The sequence below is a fragment of the Falco naumanni genome, chromosome W (genome assembly GCF_017639655.2).
Source record: "Falco naumanni isolate bFalNau1 chromosome W, bFalNau1.pat, whole genome shotgun sequence".
In the NCBI taxonomy this organism is placed as follows: Eukaryota; Metazoa; Chordata; class Aves; order Falconiformes; family Falconidae; genus Falco; species Falco naumanni.
In genome coordinates this window covers 10,924,387-10,943,247 of record NC_054079.1, presented here as the reverse complement: position 1 = coordinate 10,943,247, position 18,861 = coordinate 10,924,387, and the positions used below count along the sequence as shown (strand labels likewise).

At 35.6% G+C, this 18,861-nt stretch overlaps 1 protein-coding gene across 5 annotated transcripts in view; it reads right to left on the bottom strand.

The window, feature by feature from the left end:
- LOC121080568 (A disintegrin and metalloproteinase with thrombospondin motifs 6-like) overlaps positions 1-18,861 on the bottom strand; it is a 150,050-nt gene that overhangs the window by 26,987 nt on the left and 104,202 nt on the right. For 3 of the 5 annotated variants that reach the window (XM_040578663.1, XM_040578661.1, XM_040578662.1), the window contains 5 exons: positions 17,737-17,870; positions 15,647-15,770; positions 14,326-14,406; positions 10,282-10,445; positions 8,487-8,625 (listed from right to left, as the gene is read on the bottom strand). In XM_040578663.1, the coding sequence (XP_040434597.1) occupies positions 8,487-8,625; positions 10,282-10,445; positions 14,326-14,406; positions 15,647-15,770; positions 17,737-17,870 (642 nt within the window). Of the gene's footprint in view, positions 1-5,439; positions 5,570-7,779; positions 7,869-8,486; positions 8,626-10,281; positions 10,446-14,325; positions 14,407-15,646; positions 15,771-17,736; positions 17,871-18,861 lie in introns of all 5 variants that reach the window. The other 2 variants (XR_005825415.1, XM_040578664.1) reach the window with 2 other exon arrangements.

The window sequence follows — 18,861 nt, the reverse complement described above, 5'->3', positions numbered from 1 at the left end:
TGTCTCTTGGCGTTGCATTGTCAGCAAATTTCATCAGAGCTTTCTACTTTTTATGTTACTATCAGAACAAGAAAAACTGAAGTCTGATGAGACATGTGAAAAGTCTTTAAGAAGTCCATTAGGCTCACTGCCTTTTGGCCCAGTAATTTACATTTTAAGCATGCCTCTTGTCTACTAATCTTTTCTAATTCTTTATTAAATATTTACTTTACTCCTTTATTACTATTTTAGTAGAGAAAAGACATATCAATTGTAGCATGAGAGAGAGAGAAAAATGTTTACCAGATAAGGATCTCCTTTCTAATCTCTTCATTTCTGTCTTGACAATAAAGTGGGAAATCTAAATATTTCAAAAGCTGTGACAAGATGATTCATTTTAAATTCTATAATCTATATAAACACTGCCAACAGATGAGAATAAATAAAATCAGATCTGACAACCTGAGTAGGAGTATTTCTTTTGCAATTTTCTGCTCAAACTTCACCATTATAAGAAATAATATTTAAAAGGACTAGCCAAACAGTAATGCTAGTAACATAGTGCTGCTAGTTGGCATAGAATTTATGTTCAGCTCTGAATGATGAATAAACATTTATCCTTTCTATCACAAGCTGCCTTAATTTTCTTGGTGGCTGATAAAATAGGTTCCCCTCGAATTTCCCCCAAATAGAATTGCTTAAAAAAATACTTTATAATTAAGCATTTTAATGATGCATACCATTCTCTCAAATATATTTACGGGATAGCATAGATATTAATGTTATGTTTTCACTAAATTTCCTACCGGCATCATACACATTACCTTCCAGGCTTTGGCTAAAAAATTTACTAGCAGCCCCAGTTAATATATTTCTGAGGAGCTATGTAATAAGTATTCTGAAGTACTATGAACACAAAGTATCATTACACTCAGTTTTCAAAAAAATTTAAACCAGACATTATTTATTGAACGTTGGTCAGGTAGCATATCACCCCTAAGACAGCATTCACCACTATTCACTCACACAGTGAAGAACCTTTAATCCATGCCAGGCAGATATATTAAACCAGTTTTAAAATGTTCTGCAGCATCTTGCCACACAGTATGTGATTTGTGATACAAGAAACATACGTATGGATTAACGAAACTTTACATCATTGCTGTCTAATTGTGCTTTTTCAAATAACTCGGAAACAAAATTCAGATTCTAACTTTAAGTCAAGAAAAAGAAATGGAAAAGTCTGGAAGTGCAGTTTTTACCCAGACAACAGCTACAAGTTGGTTAACCCCTGTGGGCCTTGAAAAAATCTTTTAAAATTATCAACTCTGAGTATATGGTCTCTCTTAAAGTAATCTAAAAAGCACAGCTAAACAAGTTCATTTAAACTTTTGGGGGAATAATTACAAGCAGTTAGACAGAAACACTCTGCTTTCAAATCTACAGATCTATAGTTTATAACAGACATAAAAAGTCCTCATGACTGGTCAATGCAATTCTAATAGAAATCAAAACTCCAGTGGTTTAGTGACCATATTCTCCAGGAACTGAGATGTTTTGCAGATTTCAATTCACAAATAGTCTGCATGACTTCCAGTAGCCAAATTTTAAATTACATGGACCACATTTTATTCTTAAATTAAAATTTCAGGCATGTAAATGCTATATCTATTTTTTAGAGTAATCTCCCAAAAATTATGGTTTGTGGTTGCAACAGTTACTTATAGAGATGCCAGTACCAATACATAGTGAATATTGCATCAGTAAAACTAGTGCATGCTGGTTAATCCAGAAATACTTTCTGAGCTCACTCATGAGATCACAAGATGTTCATCACAGAGACAAACTTACATTTTCCTTGATGAGGACAAGTATGTTTTATTTGTCTAAAGACAGTTTCATAATTCATCTGAAGGCATGAAAGAAAAACATAGTAGGTACCACTCTACAAGAGTGATGAGCAGCAAAGGAAACTGGACAGCAATCAATTTACTTATAATAAAATACTGACTGGATATTTCATAAAAAACCATGAATATCTAAGATATTTGAACCATCTGGAGATGAACTCTAATAGAATGTATGAAATCAAAACCAATGCTTAGGGTACCTGGTAAATTCCAGATAATAAATGCTGTCATTTGTTGCCATTTATTGCTAGAATTCTATTAAACACGGAAGAAAAATTTAAAAGGAGATATATACACTCACTGGAGTTTATTTTTAATGTATACAAAAGTAAAAATACACAGAAGGATTTTTTTCTTTTGTTGGATTTTTTTTTAAACAATACCACCAGCAGTTCACTTTCTTCTTAAGAATACTTATGGATCTGGACAAAGTCATATACTTGACCTTGGAAAGCATCCCTGGAAGTGTTTAAAAAATGCATAGATGTGATGCTTAGGGACACGGTTTAGTGGTGGACTTGGCAGGCCTGGGTTAACGGTTGGATTTGATGATCCTAAAAGTCTTTTCCAACCTAAATAATTCTATGATTCTAAGGTATCATATAAAGAAAGACAGGCATGAGAGTAAATAAACTGCAATTCTGTGGTCTGTAAGTGATATATATCACCCTTTTCTATTTTAGCACTTTCTTCTTCTCTTTCCAGCCTTCATTTTATTGCTTTATTTTCTATTTCTATGCATTCTAGTTTCCCCTTTCTTAGATTTTTTTGCATTAAATCAAGTCTGTAAAAAAATCTTCTGTTGTTGTCATTTTTTTCTGAATTCCAACAACCTGTTCATCTCTCCATCCCTTCTAAATTGTGTTCTTTCCTCTCCCACTCTTCTCTGTCTAAACTTGCACTGGATATTCTAGTAGTTTTGTCATTATTTTTCTGTAGTCTTGCCCAAGTCTGCCACCAGCTATAAAGACCTATACAAGATAGCAACAAACTTTCCTTCTGAAAACCCTTGACTCAGAGTAGAAGAGTTATCAGTGAATTTCAGGAAAGAGAATTAATATGGAGAATACATGTAGCTCAGTTTTACATAATGTTCCCAGAGAGGAAAGACTAGCTCAGATAGTATAAATTTTTATTTTAAAGAAAACTTTTTCAGTATAGAAAATACTGGTTCTAGTATGAAAAAAAGGAAAGCTGCAATTCTGTATTTCCAAGCCTAAGAACAGATATTAAAAGACAGATATTAAAAAATATTGAAATTATATTCTCATTCTACATATGAGTACATGAATCCAGGAAAAGAAGTGTTGTCTGTTACCAGGCAAGCTGTTTTAACTACCTGGTAAATCTGAAGAACCTATTTAAAAAAAACTCAAGAAAATACCAAAATAAAACTCAGATTTTGGAGACATGGTTTCTGCTTAATTCACTCTACAGGATATGATGCTCACTTGCTGAGCAACTATGGAATATTTTGTTCTTTTTTCCTTTAATATGAATGACACTACTAAATACACAAGGAGTTGAATACACCATTAGCAAGTTTGCTGATGATACTAAACTGGGAGTTGCTGTTGACTCTTGAGGGACAAGAGGCCTTGCAGAGGGATCTAGGTACATTGGAGCATTGGGCAATCATCAGTGGCATGAAATTTAACAAGAGCAAATGCTGGATTCTGCACATGGGATGGAGTAAATCAGCAATGGTATAAATTGGGAGAGGAGTGGCTGGAGAGCAGCCCTGCAGAAAGGGATCTGGGGGTGCTGGTTGACAACAGGCTCAATATGAGTCAGCAGTGTGCCCTGGCAGCCAAGAGGGCAAATCGCATCCTGGGGGGCATCAAACACAGTATAACCAGCTGGTCAAGAGAGGTGATTAGCCCACTGTATTCAGCGTTGGTGTGGCCTCACCTTGAGTACTGTGTGCAGTTCTGGGCCCCACAGTTTAAGAAGGATGTTAAGGGACTCAAATGCATCCAGAGGAGGGCAACAAAGCTGGTGAAAGGGCTGGAAGGAATGTCCTATGAGGAGCAGCTAAGGACTTTGAGTTTGTCTAGTTTGGAGAAAAGGCGGCTGAGGGGTGACCTCATTGCTCTCTGCAGCTTCCTGAGGAGGGGAAGTGGAGAGGGAGGTGCTGATCTCTTCTCTCAGGTATCCAGTGATAGGACGCATAGGAATGGTTCAAAGATGCACCCATGGAGGTTTAGACTGGACATTAGGAAGCATTTCTTTACTGAGAGGGTGATCAAACACTGGAACAGGCTTCCTAGAGAGGTGGTTGATGCCCCATTGTGCTAATTTTGGCTGGGGATACAGTTAATTTTCTTCATAGTAGCTAGTATGGAGCTATGTTTTGGATTTGTGCCAAAAACAGTGTTGATAACATAGGGATGTTTTAGTTATTGCTGAGCAGGGCTTACACAGCGTCAAGGCTTTTTCTGCTCCTCACACCACCCCACCAGCGAATAGGCTGAGGGTGCACAAGAAGTTGGGAAGAGACACAGCTGGGACATCTGACTTCAAATGACCAAAAGGGTATTCCATACTATATGACATCATGCTCAGCATATAAAGCTGGGGGAAGAAAAAGGAAGGGGGGCTTTCAGAGTGACAGCATTTGCCTTCCCAAGTAACCATTACGCATGATGGAGCCCTGCTTTCCTGGGGATGGCTGAACACCTGCCTGCCCATGGGAAGTAGTGAATGAATTCCTTGTTTTGCTTTACTTGTGTGCACGTCTTGTGCTTTACTTATTAAACTGTCTTATCTCAACCCTTGAGTTTTCTCACTTTTACTCTACCAATTCTCTCCCCCATCCCACCAGGGGGGAGTGAGTGAGCAGCTGTGTGGTGCTTAGTTGCTGGCTGGGGTTAAACCACAACATCCATGCCTGTCAGTGTTTAAGAGGCATTTGGACAATGCCCTTAATAACATGCTTTAACTTGTGGTCAGTCCTGAAGTGGTCAAGCAGTTGGGCTAGATGATTATTGTAGGTCCCTTCCAACTGAAGTAGTCTATCTCTCGTTAAAGAAGTACTCACTTCCTTCTGGTTTTTAAATGCAATCAAAATATGTAATTGTTTGTTTCACAAACTATCTCCTAGACTCCTCCATGAAGAATAATGTCTACTGTGAAAGAGTCTGTTGATTTCAGGTGCCCAGCTGAGTTTTCAGAACACTTTACACATGCTGGATGAACTTCATTGCATGCTTCAGAGTTCAGACATTTCAGAGAGGAACCCAGATAATGATGAACTGATAATTAGCAAGTAAGAATGTAACATATGCTTTGAGTTGCTCAGTAGCACATGAGAACCACACAAGGAAGCCAGGAATGGAATTCAGAGCTCTTGCACTGCAAGCAGGAATCCCTCCTTCTTCTTCCTCCCATTCCATTTACAGCATGTTCTTCCTATTCTGCAAAACTGAGACAGGCCCTGAACAGAGGTCTTGTTTCAAAAGTTAAAGTGCTTTTACTGTTCAGATGTGACCCATCAGCACAGCAGAGATGAATGTAAAAGAGAAGTCCAGTGGAAAAGACAGCACGTTACCATCTAATAAAGATTGCAGGTTGTTCTTGGCTTGCTCCTTGGCTCCTGACTGCTCCAGTTATCCTTCTCCAAGACAAGGCCTACAGGCAGCTCTAGGAATTGCTGAATGCAGTGGATTGCTCTCAAAAGACTATGAAGATTGCACAGTTTGGAAAGTTCTGCAATATACAATAGTCCAAAACTATTTAAACTTTGCACTGTCAAAATGCTGTTCTAGCATTTGTGCTCTACGTCATGACATTCAACACATCCTCAAGTTCCTATCACTCTGGTGGGCTGTATGCAGTTCTCACTTTTCCTTTTTTTAGACACTTTGTATTAAAAAACATACACCAAGTAATAACTTATGTTTTAAGTCACAGACTTGGTCAAATGTTATGTAATGCAGATACAGTCAGCCTGATTTAGAGAGAACTAGACCTAAATAGCGTGGAGTGGACATGAGCTAGTATGTAACACAGCCTCAGGATCAGAGAATGGTCCCTGCTTCACAGAACAGCCACAACAACAGAAAACAATATAAAATTTCATGGTCATCCTTAATTCTGTCATCTCCTAGCGTCTAAATACTTGCAAATTTGATGTTCTTTTAAGACAGTTTTTTAAGTGTAACATACACCTAGACAAAAAGACAACATTAGAATACAGACATGTTCAGAGATGGACAGAAGTTAGTGTCAGTTACAATTTAGATTTGCCTACAGCTTTGATACAAAGCCTATACTTTGATATGAAAGCATATTTGGCTCTACATCATCTAGAGTTTTCCTGGATCAAGATGGAATATTATATGATCAAATCTTGATCAGTCCATGCACTACAGGTGTGCAACACCAATTACAATGAGAGGCAGGAAAATGTTGATGCCTTTAACCTGTTTGCAGTCTGTCCCAAAGTCACTACATAATTTTTTTAACCTCATAAATAAAAAATAATTTCCATACTAATATTCCTCACATATTTTTATTACCCTTTTTTTACTTTCAGTGAGAAATCCTTTAACTGTTGAATATTTTGTTATCCTTTGATGCAGAGCAAAATTTCTCTTCTAAAGACAGAGTTCAAGTAAATAGAATTTACTTGAATGAACTTCATAATAAATCCTATAGAAATAAACAAAGCTATGCAGTGGTTTCATTTCTAAGATTTCTCAACACTTCATATTTATATTAGCCAGCTTTTCCAGTTATGGTCTCTGTCTCTACAATCTTTGTCTCACGTTCTTTTTCCCTGACAGCCCCTTTTTAGAACTGTGTTTCCTTTTGGCAAAAGGAGCTTCATAAACTGGGAGGAATAGCAAGTACTCATATGGAGAAAGCAGATACAGTTTTTAATATGAATCATAACTAAATGAAACATTTATTCCCTGAGTACAGAGATCAATGAAAATAAGTGACCATAGTATAAGGATATACTAAGCTGAAAGGAGAGAAAAGTGCCTGGTTTAGCCACCACAAGCTATTGAAGAAAATGTCCCTCCCTAAGGTTCAAATGAGTAATAAATGTATGTAGTTATCACAGATTCACACATATTCCCTTAAAAGTTAATTATGTCAAATGTTCCTATCTAGCCAAGTGCCTACTCCTTCAGAGCCAATTATTTTTTCTGTTGTATACTTTCAAATCTGTGAAGTGACAATGGCCTGCATGACAGAAAATCCATGGCTAAAATCTTGTATCTAACTAAATCAATGGGAATTTTCCCATTACTTCAAAAGGTCATTAACTCATTGCCATCATAAAAATAAGATTTGGTAGTACATGTAAGGTTCTGATACTTGGAACTGTCTTTTGCTATGAGATTTTTTAAAACATTCCTTTTCCTACCAGACTCACCATTGTTAAAATAGTAGTTAAAAAAGCAATCTGTCACTCACTTGATTACAAGAATCCAACAAATGAATAATAAAAATATTGGAGAAAGTTGGCACCCTCCTCTATTTTGTTTCAAGACTTTCTCTATTTAGCTGCACAGAATAGAGTTTGTGCTGTCATTTGTATCTTACATATAGTTAAGCAAACTGCTGTATTTAAACAGCAAACAACTAGTAACAGCCACAGCAGGATCCAGCAGAAAGATGAGTCAAGATGATTCTAAACATTAATATTTCCAGTAGCCATAAAAAAAGGAAAAGGACAAATATTTGGTCCAAAGGTTCTTTTAAAAAATATGGTGTCTTCCTCTTGCTATGGGCAGTACACAGTGCAGTAGAAAACTGAAATTCTGAGGCAGATTTAAAGCTATCTCCCATATCTTCTGAAATTGAGGTATGTTGGGGAGATGATGCATTCAGTCTCCAGAGAGAAGAAAGATACTGTTCACACAGCACTTCTACTCACCAGTCCATGCAGCAGCAATGGTGTTGGCTTTGAAGGAAGCCAACTGTCCTGCTCTCCCAGCCAGAGGTAAAGAATTGCATTGGTGGCCACTAGAGGGAGGATTAGGAATATAGTAAATTGTGGGCAAAAGACACCCATGATGAATCATATGGGACAACCTATAAATCCCCCACTGCTGCCAATAGGCAACAATTCTCAGATACTGCTATGGGCTGGGAAGTATAACTGAGTTGTTACCATCTGCTACAGAGGAGCTGCTAGTATGTATCCTAAACTTTGGTAGCTGGAGGATAGGAGGGCTGACTAGGTTCTTGTGAAACATACCTACAAACACACAGACACATCCCTTTATTTACAGTTGCCTTGTTTTCCTTCTGGTTTTTAATCTCTTTACTTAAAACTTCTGATGTCCTTTATCAAGAAAGCTCCTGTGAAAAGCAAACATCCCAGCTTCAACAGAATCTCAGAAGAAGTATCAGCAGACAGAGACACGCTGTGCCAAGATACACTGTATTTAACAAAAAGATCTGAACATATTAAATGTACTTGAAAACAACAAAATCCATTGTAATAAAATGTTCTTTCACTAAATTAAGGTTTGAGGCATGTCTGAAAGAAATGTTTTCAATTAGTTACCTACATAATTATGTAGTAAACTGTATCTTGCAATTCAGTTTGCCCTGAAGTTTGACTGCCTGGTGTCTTACCTCCAGCACAAGTGGCAGTACATTCTGACCAAGGCAGATGATTCCATGCAAAGCCAACTTCATTGTCTCCACTGCCAGTGCAAGAGATGGGAACACTGAATTTATACCTTATACCCAAATTTTGTTCCTGTAGCAGAATCTGTAGTTGAAAACAACTGGTTATACCATTAAAACAGGCAAGAAGAGAGCAACTACAGTGACATTTAATCTAGGTATGTGTTATGTCCTATGAAAGGGAAAAAAGTAATAAAGGAAGCCATAGGTATTCCCAAAAGAATATGGACTAACTTTTAAAAGTATTATTGTCTAAGATGAGCTTTGTCTTTTTTTCCCTTGACACAAATTTATAACTTCTGTAAGTTCTTTATTCTTGACATAATTGTTCTAAAAATCCAGTTTTCATAAAATTATTGTCTTAATGGAAGCAAATTTGGTAGCTGAATAATTATGAGGTCAAAGTTGGTTAAGTACATTACTGTACAAACATGCAGCAGTCCTCACTGAAATCTTGTGAGGAGCTACTCACATAGCAATTATGTAACCTAGCTGCCCTTGCTTACACTTCTAGTGACTATAATAACAGCAATAACAGCAACAGCAACAGACTGTTGCTGAGGTCATTGTTTTCCCCTAATGCAATAGCCAACAGCATTAGCTTGGTGGAATCACAGAATCAAAATTCTTGATACAGCTATATCACTGCAAGTGATACAGATGCAAGTGCAACAATCACTATGAGCTTTTATCTACCCTCACTGTTGAACTTCCACATATCAGCTGTCCAACACTAGTCTTTGATTCTTTACCCAACTTTTTCTTTCTGTTACTAATAATATATATCATGTTAAGATGCAGCAATCTAACACATCTTAGAGCTATTTCTCATTCCCTTCTACCTTCTGTGATATTTTGCAGAGGTGTAGGCATATCTGCCTATCTCCATTGGACAAATGAGCAGAGAACTTTCAGTAAGAAAGTCAGTGACATTGACTGAATAAGAAAAGGTGTAACTCATTCTGTATGGACTCTAGCTTAACCACAGCTACAGCAGAAACAACAGGATTTGGATGTTTGAAAATGTCACCTAAAATGTGAATATCCAGGCAACAATCACTCTATACACAAAAATATGCTGTCTGGCTCAAGTAATCCCTGAATTGCAAATCTGGCAGCTGATAGAATATACTGGGCAAGTATCACCCGGTTCTTATACTTCTCCTCAACACAGCAGAGTAACAGTAGGCTCACTATTGTCTACTGTCAGAGACAGGGTACCAGGACCCTGGTCACATCTTCTGTTACATTCTCATATTTTGTACAATCTATTCAGAGCAATGTATGTCACAGCAACTACTTTAATACAGGTCAAATCATGATACTCCTGCTGTGGTAAAAGTATACTTCATATTCAGGCCACGCTTAAAACCACAGACATCTAAAGAACTTTCAGGAACTGTCATGCTATATCTTAACACTTCTATGTATCAGCAGTATGCAGAGATACATTATATACCCCATTTACAATTTCTGCTACCATTATTACAAAGCACATTTAACACAGATGGGGTGTTTTCTGTGAGATTTCCTGGGGCTCTTCTGACTTTATCCCTTTTTCATCATGTTTGCCTGTCAGTTTTGAAAGATAAGCAATCTGTGTTAAAAAGTTGCGTCCCAGCTAGTTAAGCTGTATACTCTTTGTAAACACAATCTATTTTGATTTCATTCATGGCCTTGTCTTTCCTAAGAACATAAATATATATTTCAAATTTCAGAAATATATTAATTATAACTTTACCATGACTATGAGATTTTCTGAAGTAGGGCCTAGTGCTTCCAAAGACTCTGGTTCATCTGTTGGCCTCTTGTAATGGAAAGCTGTTCCAGCAACATCAAACTTTCTTGGCCAGTCAATAGTCCAGGCACCATTAATATAGTAGTCATCCTCTTCAGATTTTAAAGCTTAAAAAAAAATACAAGCTACCTAAAAATTGGAAGCAGCATTTATAATGGAGAAGTCATTGCAAATTAAACTATTAATCTTAGAAGTATGTGAGCTTCAGCACAACATCACTGTTTTTTCAAGCATTATAAAACCTTTTCTTTAGCCCTGGTCAAAATGTCCCTCATGTAGTTTGACAATATTGCCTCTTCAATAATCTTCAATGTGCAGGTATACTTTGCAGATTTCAAGATGCAGATGCTATATGGAACTGAAAAGGAATAAGGCCTAAAAAACCTAAAGACCCACCTGAGAAAAGTCTCAGGTCTGTATAAACCCCATTCTGCCTTGCAAAATCGCTCAACTCTTGTTACTGAGGAACCATAGCATGTAGTGCTGAATCGCCCTGTTCTTGCTCACTGTACCCAGGCCTAAGCCATTGGCCATTGTTGGAAATCACTGTACCAGATACTAGAAATCATAAATTAGAGTTAGACATATCAATAGAAGGAAATGGTAGAAAGCCAAGATTTTTTGTACAAGATTCTGGCAGAGCCACTTATAAAAGAAAGTTGAAAAGTTCAATCCTGAGGAAGACTACCTGAGCGGGGTTGAAGGCTGGAACAACCCTCTAAAAATTGATGCCAAGAGAAGACTCTGTCTGAACTCCACCCAGGCTCCACCTAGACTCTGCCTATCATTAATATGCAATGATATGTTGTAATTACATGAATAATGTATGTAGAGATGTTGCAATCATGTGTGTCAAATGTATAAATTAGCCTGTTTCGCACCTGTGCTTGGGAGCAAGTTTCTGTGGTGCTAACCACCTCCTTCCCTGCACAGATAATAAATACCTTGCTGCTAAGAGTACAAAAAGTCTCTTAAAACTGAGCCCATGTGCAATGTATACTGTTCTACTTAAAATATATGTAGGTCTCAAATGTATAATCAATTATCAAACTAATCTTTAGATTAAGATGTTGGAGCATGGGATAGGTATCTCAGACAATGCGCAGAGGAAAAAAAGAGAAGGAACGTTGAGTCTGAGAATTTATCCCAATCAGTTCTTGCTTTGTTGTCTTTGTCCAGTGTTTTTTTTTCCTTCTTAAAGCATAAATCCAAGATATTTCTACTACAAAACCAAATACTAGCTATTTAATCTGCCAAGATATTTTATTATACCTAATTTACAGCCTTAAACCATGAAAGTACTGTAGACAAAACATAAATTTCTTAGCTAACCAACCAATTAGGCTGGAGAAGCAGATATTATTCAGGGACTTATATTTTAATTTTTATCAATAATATTAGATTCAGTTTCTAAATAAGAAACTAACTTTGTTTCTTAATGTGAATATTCTGTTAGTTAGACATTGATTTCTTGACTTATAGGTGAAGATTACCGAGTAATTCAGCATTCATATTTTCTTTAAATAAAACATGTTCTTAAAGGCAAAATGATTGTTGGAAATATATGATCAAACAGCCATGTCATTTTTTGTTGAGACAAATCATTGACTATACTAGATAGGGAATTTACAAACTCATATAAGACAACTTAGGATCGAGTTGTATTCTCAGTTATATTTGTGTGGACAGAAGGATACTTTAAACACTTAGGGAAAATGTCTGAATGACATTCAAATGTTCTAAAAGAGATGAGAGAGCATTCACATGAACAGGAGATAGTTAGGAGGCAGTAACATTCTATTGGTGACAACCATATTCAGCAGGGATTAGTAACCATTTCCATCAACACTATAAGGTCTGTAAAGGAATGTCTTTCCATAGCATAAATCTTATTCCTTTGACTTCCCTGGATTTACTCTGGAAACACACATGTGCTTTGAGTGAAGAAACTAGCTCTGACATTCACTTAAATGGAATTCTCAAAGTAGTTCAGATTCCTTATTGTCTATATAGGTTTTGTAGTACAAGAAGGAGATAGTAAAAAAAGTTAGTATAGGAGAACAAGACAAACAAGACAAATTGCAAGCAGTACTGTACTAAAAGAAAGGAATAGTACTTCCACTATTTATCTATTTTAAGCGGGTATACAAAATAACTATGCTATAGCTGAACATCAGTATTTTTTTTATTAGTGGTCTTATTTCCACATAGCAAAAATTTCTATCCATCCTGCTTTTACCATAGTGTTTGTACAGTTCTTTTTAGGGAGCAAACTAGAAGCCTTTCTTTCCCCAGAAACTGGTGATCCTAAAACAGTGATCTAGTTCACACTCACAGTACAAAACATCCCAACACAAAATAAAATGGCTTCTGTGACTTATTAAAATTATCTTTTGTAAGGATATAATGGCAGCTTTGAAAGTTGGAAACACAAGGAACTAGTGAAGAAGAATCCTCCATTTGTGTTAATCAGGGCTTCTTTGGCATAAAGCAAGGCAGTGAGGTGAGAGCCTGAAACTCAGGAAATCCCTTGAAATTGTGACAAACATATTAAAAAAGTATTTATGTACCACTTTACATTTTTAGATGTGGCCAATTTAAATATCAAAGAAGTTGCCTATATTTTTTATTTAAGCCAAAAATGAGACATTTTTCATTCATTTTATACAGATGGTGCTGATCTAAATGCTTTTTCAGATCACTTTCTTCTGCTTATAAATTAGAGAAACAACAAACTTAATTGTAGTAGCTAAGAATATCTTCTTTATTCTGTTTTTTAGCTACCCATGGAATCAGAAACACAATATGAATCCATGTATTAAATATAATGAAACTAATATTGGTGTAGATTCCAATGTTAAAAAATGTTCTTTCGACAATATGGTTCATAGCAGAAAATGACCATGATAGGATGTACTGTATGCCTCTCCCACAACCTCTGTTTGAAATGTTAATATAGGATATATGAGCAACCTATACCCGTAGTATATATTGACATAGGAGAGGGGCCAGGGGAGCATGATGCTGAAAGAATAATAAGCACTCTATTGCTGGAGCAGTGGTGTTATTATTCCTGCAGAATGGAGGGAGATTGATAATCTGCTGAATTACAGGAGGGTGGGGGCAGGCAGAAAGAAAAGTAGACATCTAATAGTAAAAGGTACCATTATTATCATTATAATCCATTTAGGAATTAATGTACCTAGGAGAATAATTGCCGTTCAAACTCACACTTACAGGCATCATATGCAAATCAGGGTACAGAGACTTTCAGAAATGCATGTTGTCTTGAGTTCAATGAAGCCACATTTGTACGCATCAGTATTAAAAAAAAATAGAAAGAAAATTTAACACAGTCTTTAAAGAAAGGAATGATAATCTGGGAATTTGAATTTAATTCTGTGCTTTACCACATGCTTCCTGAATGTTCTCAATTAAGCACCTAGTTTTTCTGCATCTCATTTTCCTTATCTATAAAACAGGGATGGCATTAAGTCCCTACAAGACAGAAACAGTGGAATACATACATTAAATTGCCTTAAGATAAGGAGAGAGTATTGTTAGCATTTAAGGTAACCATGGCTGTTGATGAATAATCATTCCAAGAATAAAATGGTGTTTTAAAATGGTACAATCCCCCAAAATCAGAGACTTCCTCAGATGGAAGACACTACCTCAGAGTGGGACAGTATATCATTTGAGTGTTCCTCATTCACTTCAGCTCAAGTCTGACATTAGAACTATAGTGAAGTTGACCTGATTTTGCACCAAGTGGACAAGGAGGAATCACATGATATAATTCATTAGCTCCACTCAGGAGAATACATCCAAACCAACTGCTGAAACTATCTGACCACAACCTAATATTAACAGCTACCATTCCCTCTGCTGCTTCTACTATGTGTATGGTTTGGCCAAACCAGAAAATGTACCTTCAAATCACATCATTATCTTAATAACAGACTGCTATTTAAACCATGCTCTTACCAATGTAGTTCTTTGACATTGCCACTTCTCTTATTTCTATGTGCACAGAACCTCTTGGAATTTGAATCACTTCCATATAGCCTATAAGATAAAGATAAATTTTATTTCTTGTTGTTTATCTTAAACAATATTAGTCATAAGACTAATAAATTACTACTAAAAATTAGTAAGAGATATGGGACTCAAATGTACTTCAACATTTTCTTTCATGTGATATAATGAAAAAAAATTAAATTTCAGACATAAATTTGAAAATGATAGCAAGAATTTACCATATGGTCAGGATTTTCTTTTTATAAATGCTAATAAAGTCTTTTTGACAGTGTATCACAAATAATTAATGTATAAAATGATCATAGGATAATTCAGGCTGAAAAGCACCTCAGACAGTCATTTAGTCCAACTTCCTGCTACAAGCAGGATCAGCTAGAAGATCAGACCAAGTTACTCAGTGCTTTATCCAGTTGGGTCATGAAAACCTCCAAAGATGGAAACTGTACTACCTTTCTTGGCAACTTGATCCACTACTGAACGGTCCTCCTGGGGAAAGTTTTTCCTTCCATTTGGTCAGCACCTGTCTTGTTTCAATTTATAGCCGTTGTCTCTCCTCCCACTATGTACCCACCACTGTGAACTGTCTGTCTCTGTCTTCTACATAACCTCCTCCTCGTAGGTATTAGAAGGTTGATACTAGGTCCCCACAAACCTTCTCTTCTCCAGGCTAAATAAGCCCAGTTCCCTGTGCCTCTCCTCACAGAGGGGCAAGTGCACCAGCCCCTGATACTCTTAATGGCCCCTCACTGAACTGAACTCACTCCAGTGAATCAATTATTTTCCTGTATTCGGGGGCCCAAAACTGAAAACACTAAGATTGCAACAGTAATATTGTCTTCTTTAAGCTAAGCTTTCAACTAATTGCCCATACATACTTCCTGATTTCTTAATAACATGAACTTAAGAAACATTTTTGGATTCTTTCTACTCTAAAATATCATGTATAACTAAATATCAGATTCTACCATACTCATTAAAATCGTACACAAAATTACTTTTACCATACAACCATAACTAATGAATTAAAAAACCCCACCCACTTCTTAAGTGCAGTAAAGACCATGAGAACTAAGTACTCAGTAATGAAACGTTATTGTATTTGAAATAAATCCAAACTAATACAGAAAAAGGAAACAACAAGGCAAAAGGAGTCAAAGTGAATGACCAGCAGCAATGCCATGCTGGAAATCAATGCAGCACTGTTATTTGCTAAAGTCATCTAAATGCATTGTGCAACAGAATGGATGTTGGTTATATATGCGCATACCTCCTCTGGGCAATGAATCATTAAAGAAACCTTCAATGGCTTCACATGTACTCCCATCTCCTCCACAAACACGGCATGTATCTTCCTTAGTATTAGACCCCAAAATATTATCACAACCTACATGCTGAGAACAGATAAGAACAAATATTTTAACAGGATTATGGTTTCTTGCACCATTATTTTCATAGTTTTTTGAAGTATTTCTCTCAAGTTTGATAGTCAGTCGTTCTTTTTATCTACTCTGGTTTTGATAGCTATTACCATGAGTTTTCACTTACCAGAGGAAGAAAATAAAAACGTAGAACAATCCACATTTCAGTTTGTTATCAAATCTCGATTAATAAATACTTTGTATTTCTACGGTGACTTTCAGGAAGGGATTTCCCAGCATTTTACAAACAATGTAATTATTAAAATTATCAATAAATGATTAGTGACATTTTTCTTTAATATCACAACAGCTAATTGTGTTCCATCTATATTGATTTAAGGAAAACATTTGCTGTGTGTTCCTTAAACATTTATGCAGTATAATTAGTATTGTTGTTCCCAAAGGTATTTACAGCTTCATAGACCATCTTTTCACATCCTTCAGGCAAAACTTGCAATTATTTTTATAAGGTTGAATGTAAAGTGTAAATTACTTCACTGTAAGAATGAATGCAGAATGAAGCTCAGTAAAAGGTTGAATTACATGCTATATTAGGATTCAAAAGCCTTTGGAAACAAGAGAGAGGTGTCAATAACTGATCATTAGAAGTACATTACATTTCTGATTATCTGAGAAACTTATATACAGTGAACAATGATTAAATCCCTATAACTTATTGATTCATCCCTATTACGAAGCTAATGAAAATATAGACAGTTGGATCTTTAAAAAAAAAGGAATGAACAAGTAGGATGTAAACAGAATGAACATTGCAATTTGCCAATTTTTCCAGGATTTATACAAAAAAAGGAGGCAGATACATAACTTGGTTTATTGTCTAGCAATATTATGTACCATCTTGTAAACAGGTAATATATAGGTCATAAAAGAAGTTAAAAAACTTTAAATAATTTAAAAAATAGTATTATTCTAATAATTTACATTTCAATTTTCTGATTCACCAAGAAGACAGAGACCCAATTCTCTTACATATCTCATTCTCAACTTGAGTTTTAGTCTGATTATTAGTTTTAAAAGATTTCTCAAAAGTAGTAAAATCTTATTATGTATAAAGTACACCAGAATTCCATGTTATTTCTTGTGCATTTTTGTTAGTTTACTAATACATGGCAAATGCTTTTGATCTCATCATGTTTTTCAATAAACATACATCTTAAGCACTCAATTTAGCAAAGCACTTAAGCATCAGGTTAAGCTTTAGTTATGTTAATGTTTTCAGTGAAATCAAATGATTTTTAGAGTCACCAGCACCGTTCAGATGTTTAGACTTAAGTACATAATTAAACACTTTGTTAAACTGAGACAGCAGTGGGATGAATATAACCAAAAATATGGCACAGACCTCCAATTCTCTGCAAATTCATGCAATGCAGTTCTATAGAAATTTACAAGATAATCAGATTTTTAGTAAATGGGAAATACTTGCATCAGTATACACTTTTTCATAGAACTACTGAGCAATATTGACAACTTTCTGTTTCAATTACATCAAAAGCAGAATTGTTTGAAACAGGATGAACTAGTTAGAGAGAAACAGATTAGTATGTTCATATTTACTGTTTTTCAGGCAGAGTGGGTGGTGTTCTAATTGGAATGATGGAACAGGCTTTGGAACACAGCAAGGAATCTGTTCATCTCCTTTTGCCCTTTCCACCAATTCTTCAACAGAAACCACAAAGAAAGTAAAAAGAAGATGAAAATGAAGGAATCTATGAATGTCTGTTGGAAGCTACTGAAATTCAAATTATTGGTCTTATTTATGCAATACCTTTTTTTTCTTTTTGTCTCAATCTTACTCTTTCATTAACTTGACTTGTTAACACTCCCATTTTGTATAAGTAACAAGTACCATAATTAAATGTAGGAGATAGCAGACACAACAAAGTAATCCAGAAGTATTATATAAAACATTTGCAACCTTGCATTCTCCATTGATACAGATATCCAGTGAATCAGCATTGCACTGAGTCCCGTCTATTACTGCAGGAGCACGTTCAGTGTAAAAATTATAACCTTCAGCCAAGCAGTTTAATGCACATGGTTTAACCCCACCTGGACAACAAAAATGAAGAAGAAAAAAAACCCAAAAAACAAACAACTAGAATTCTTGAAAAGTTAATAATTAATTAAAAATATATATACCTAAAAAGATCTGAAATGTATAATCTTATTTCATACTTGACACATATAATGTATACACTTTATTTTACTTCCCTTTATTGATTTATCTACTTGACTCTTCTTTCTTGCAAAAAAGATTATTTATCATAGTAAGATATGTAAATGATGGCTGTCTCCAAAATGATTCCATTATGTTAATACAACCCTAATGATTATTGAACAATTTAAAACAATAAGGGTACCACTTCCTTATCTGAAAAACATGAATAACAAAAGAATGTAGTGATAGAAATATGTCAGGGTAAATTTCAAAAACAAGATCAGACTATTTCAATTAGTAATTTAGTCCTGTTACTTGAATTACACTGCAGCTCAGACCATGTGATCACAACGGTCCTTTTTAGAATTTTGATCTAAAAAACTAAGAATAAAACAATTCAATAAATTACAAAAGCACAAAGGGGAACATGGACTTATTCACGCAGGGTTTAGAACAGGAAAAGACAAAATAATCAAAGGGCAACCTATAAACTTTGAACGACAGAAACATAACTAAGCTTGATTAAACTGTCCCAAAGAGAAAAAGAAACTACAACTCTCTTCTCTGCCCCAAAATACTCTTTTATTGCACAGTGTGATTATTTATAATTTAATTATCAAAGTAGTCTTTAGAGATTCTTATAAATGCTTTTTCCCCTTTCTCCTTTTCCTACTCTTCTGACCTTAAGTAAGGAAAATTTTGAGATTTTTTATACCAAACTCAACACTATATCATCAAAGGCATTTACAGATCACCTATGCAATCTCTAATTCTACTGCAACTGCAGGTAGAGAAGGGCTCCATATTTTAAAGTGGACTCTACAATGATGCTCACTCCCCTTCACAGTAAAACAAACCTCTACCAGAACAGAGATGGCTCTT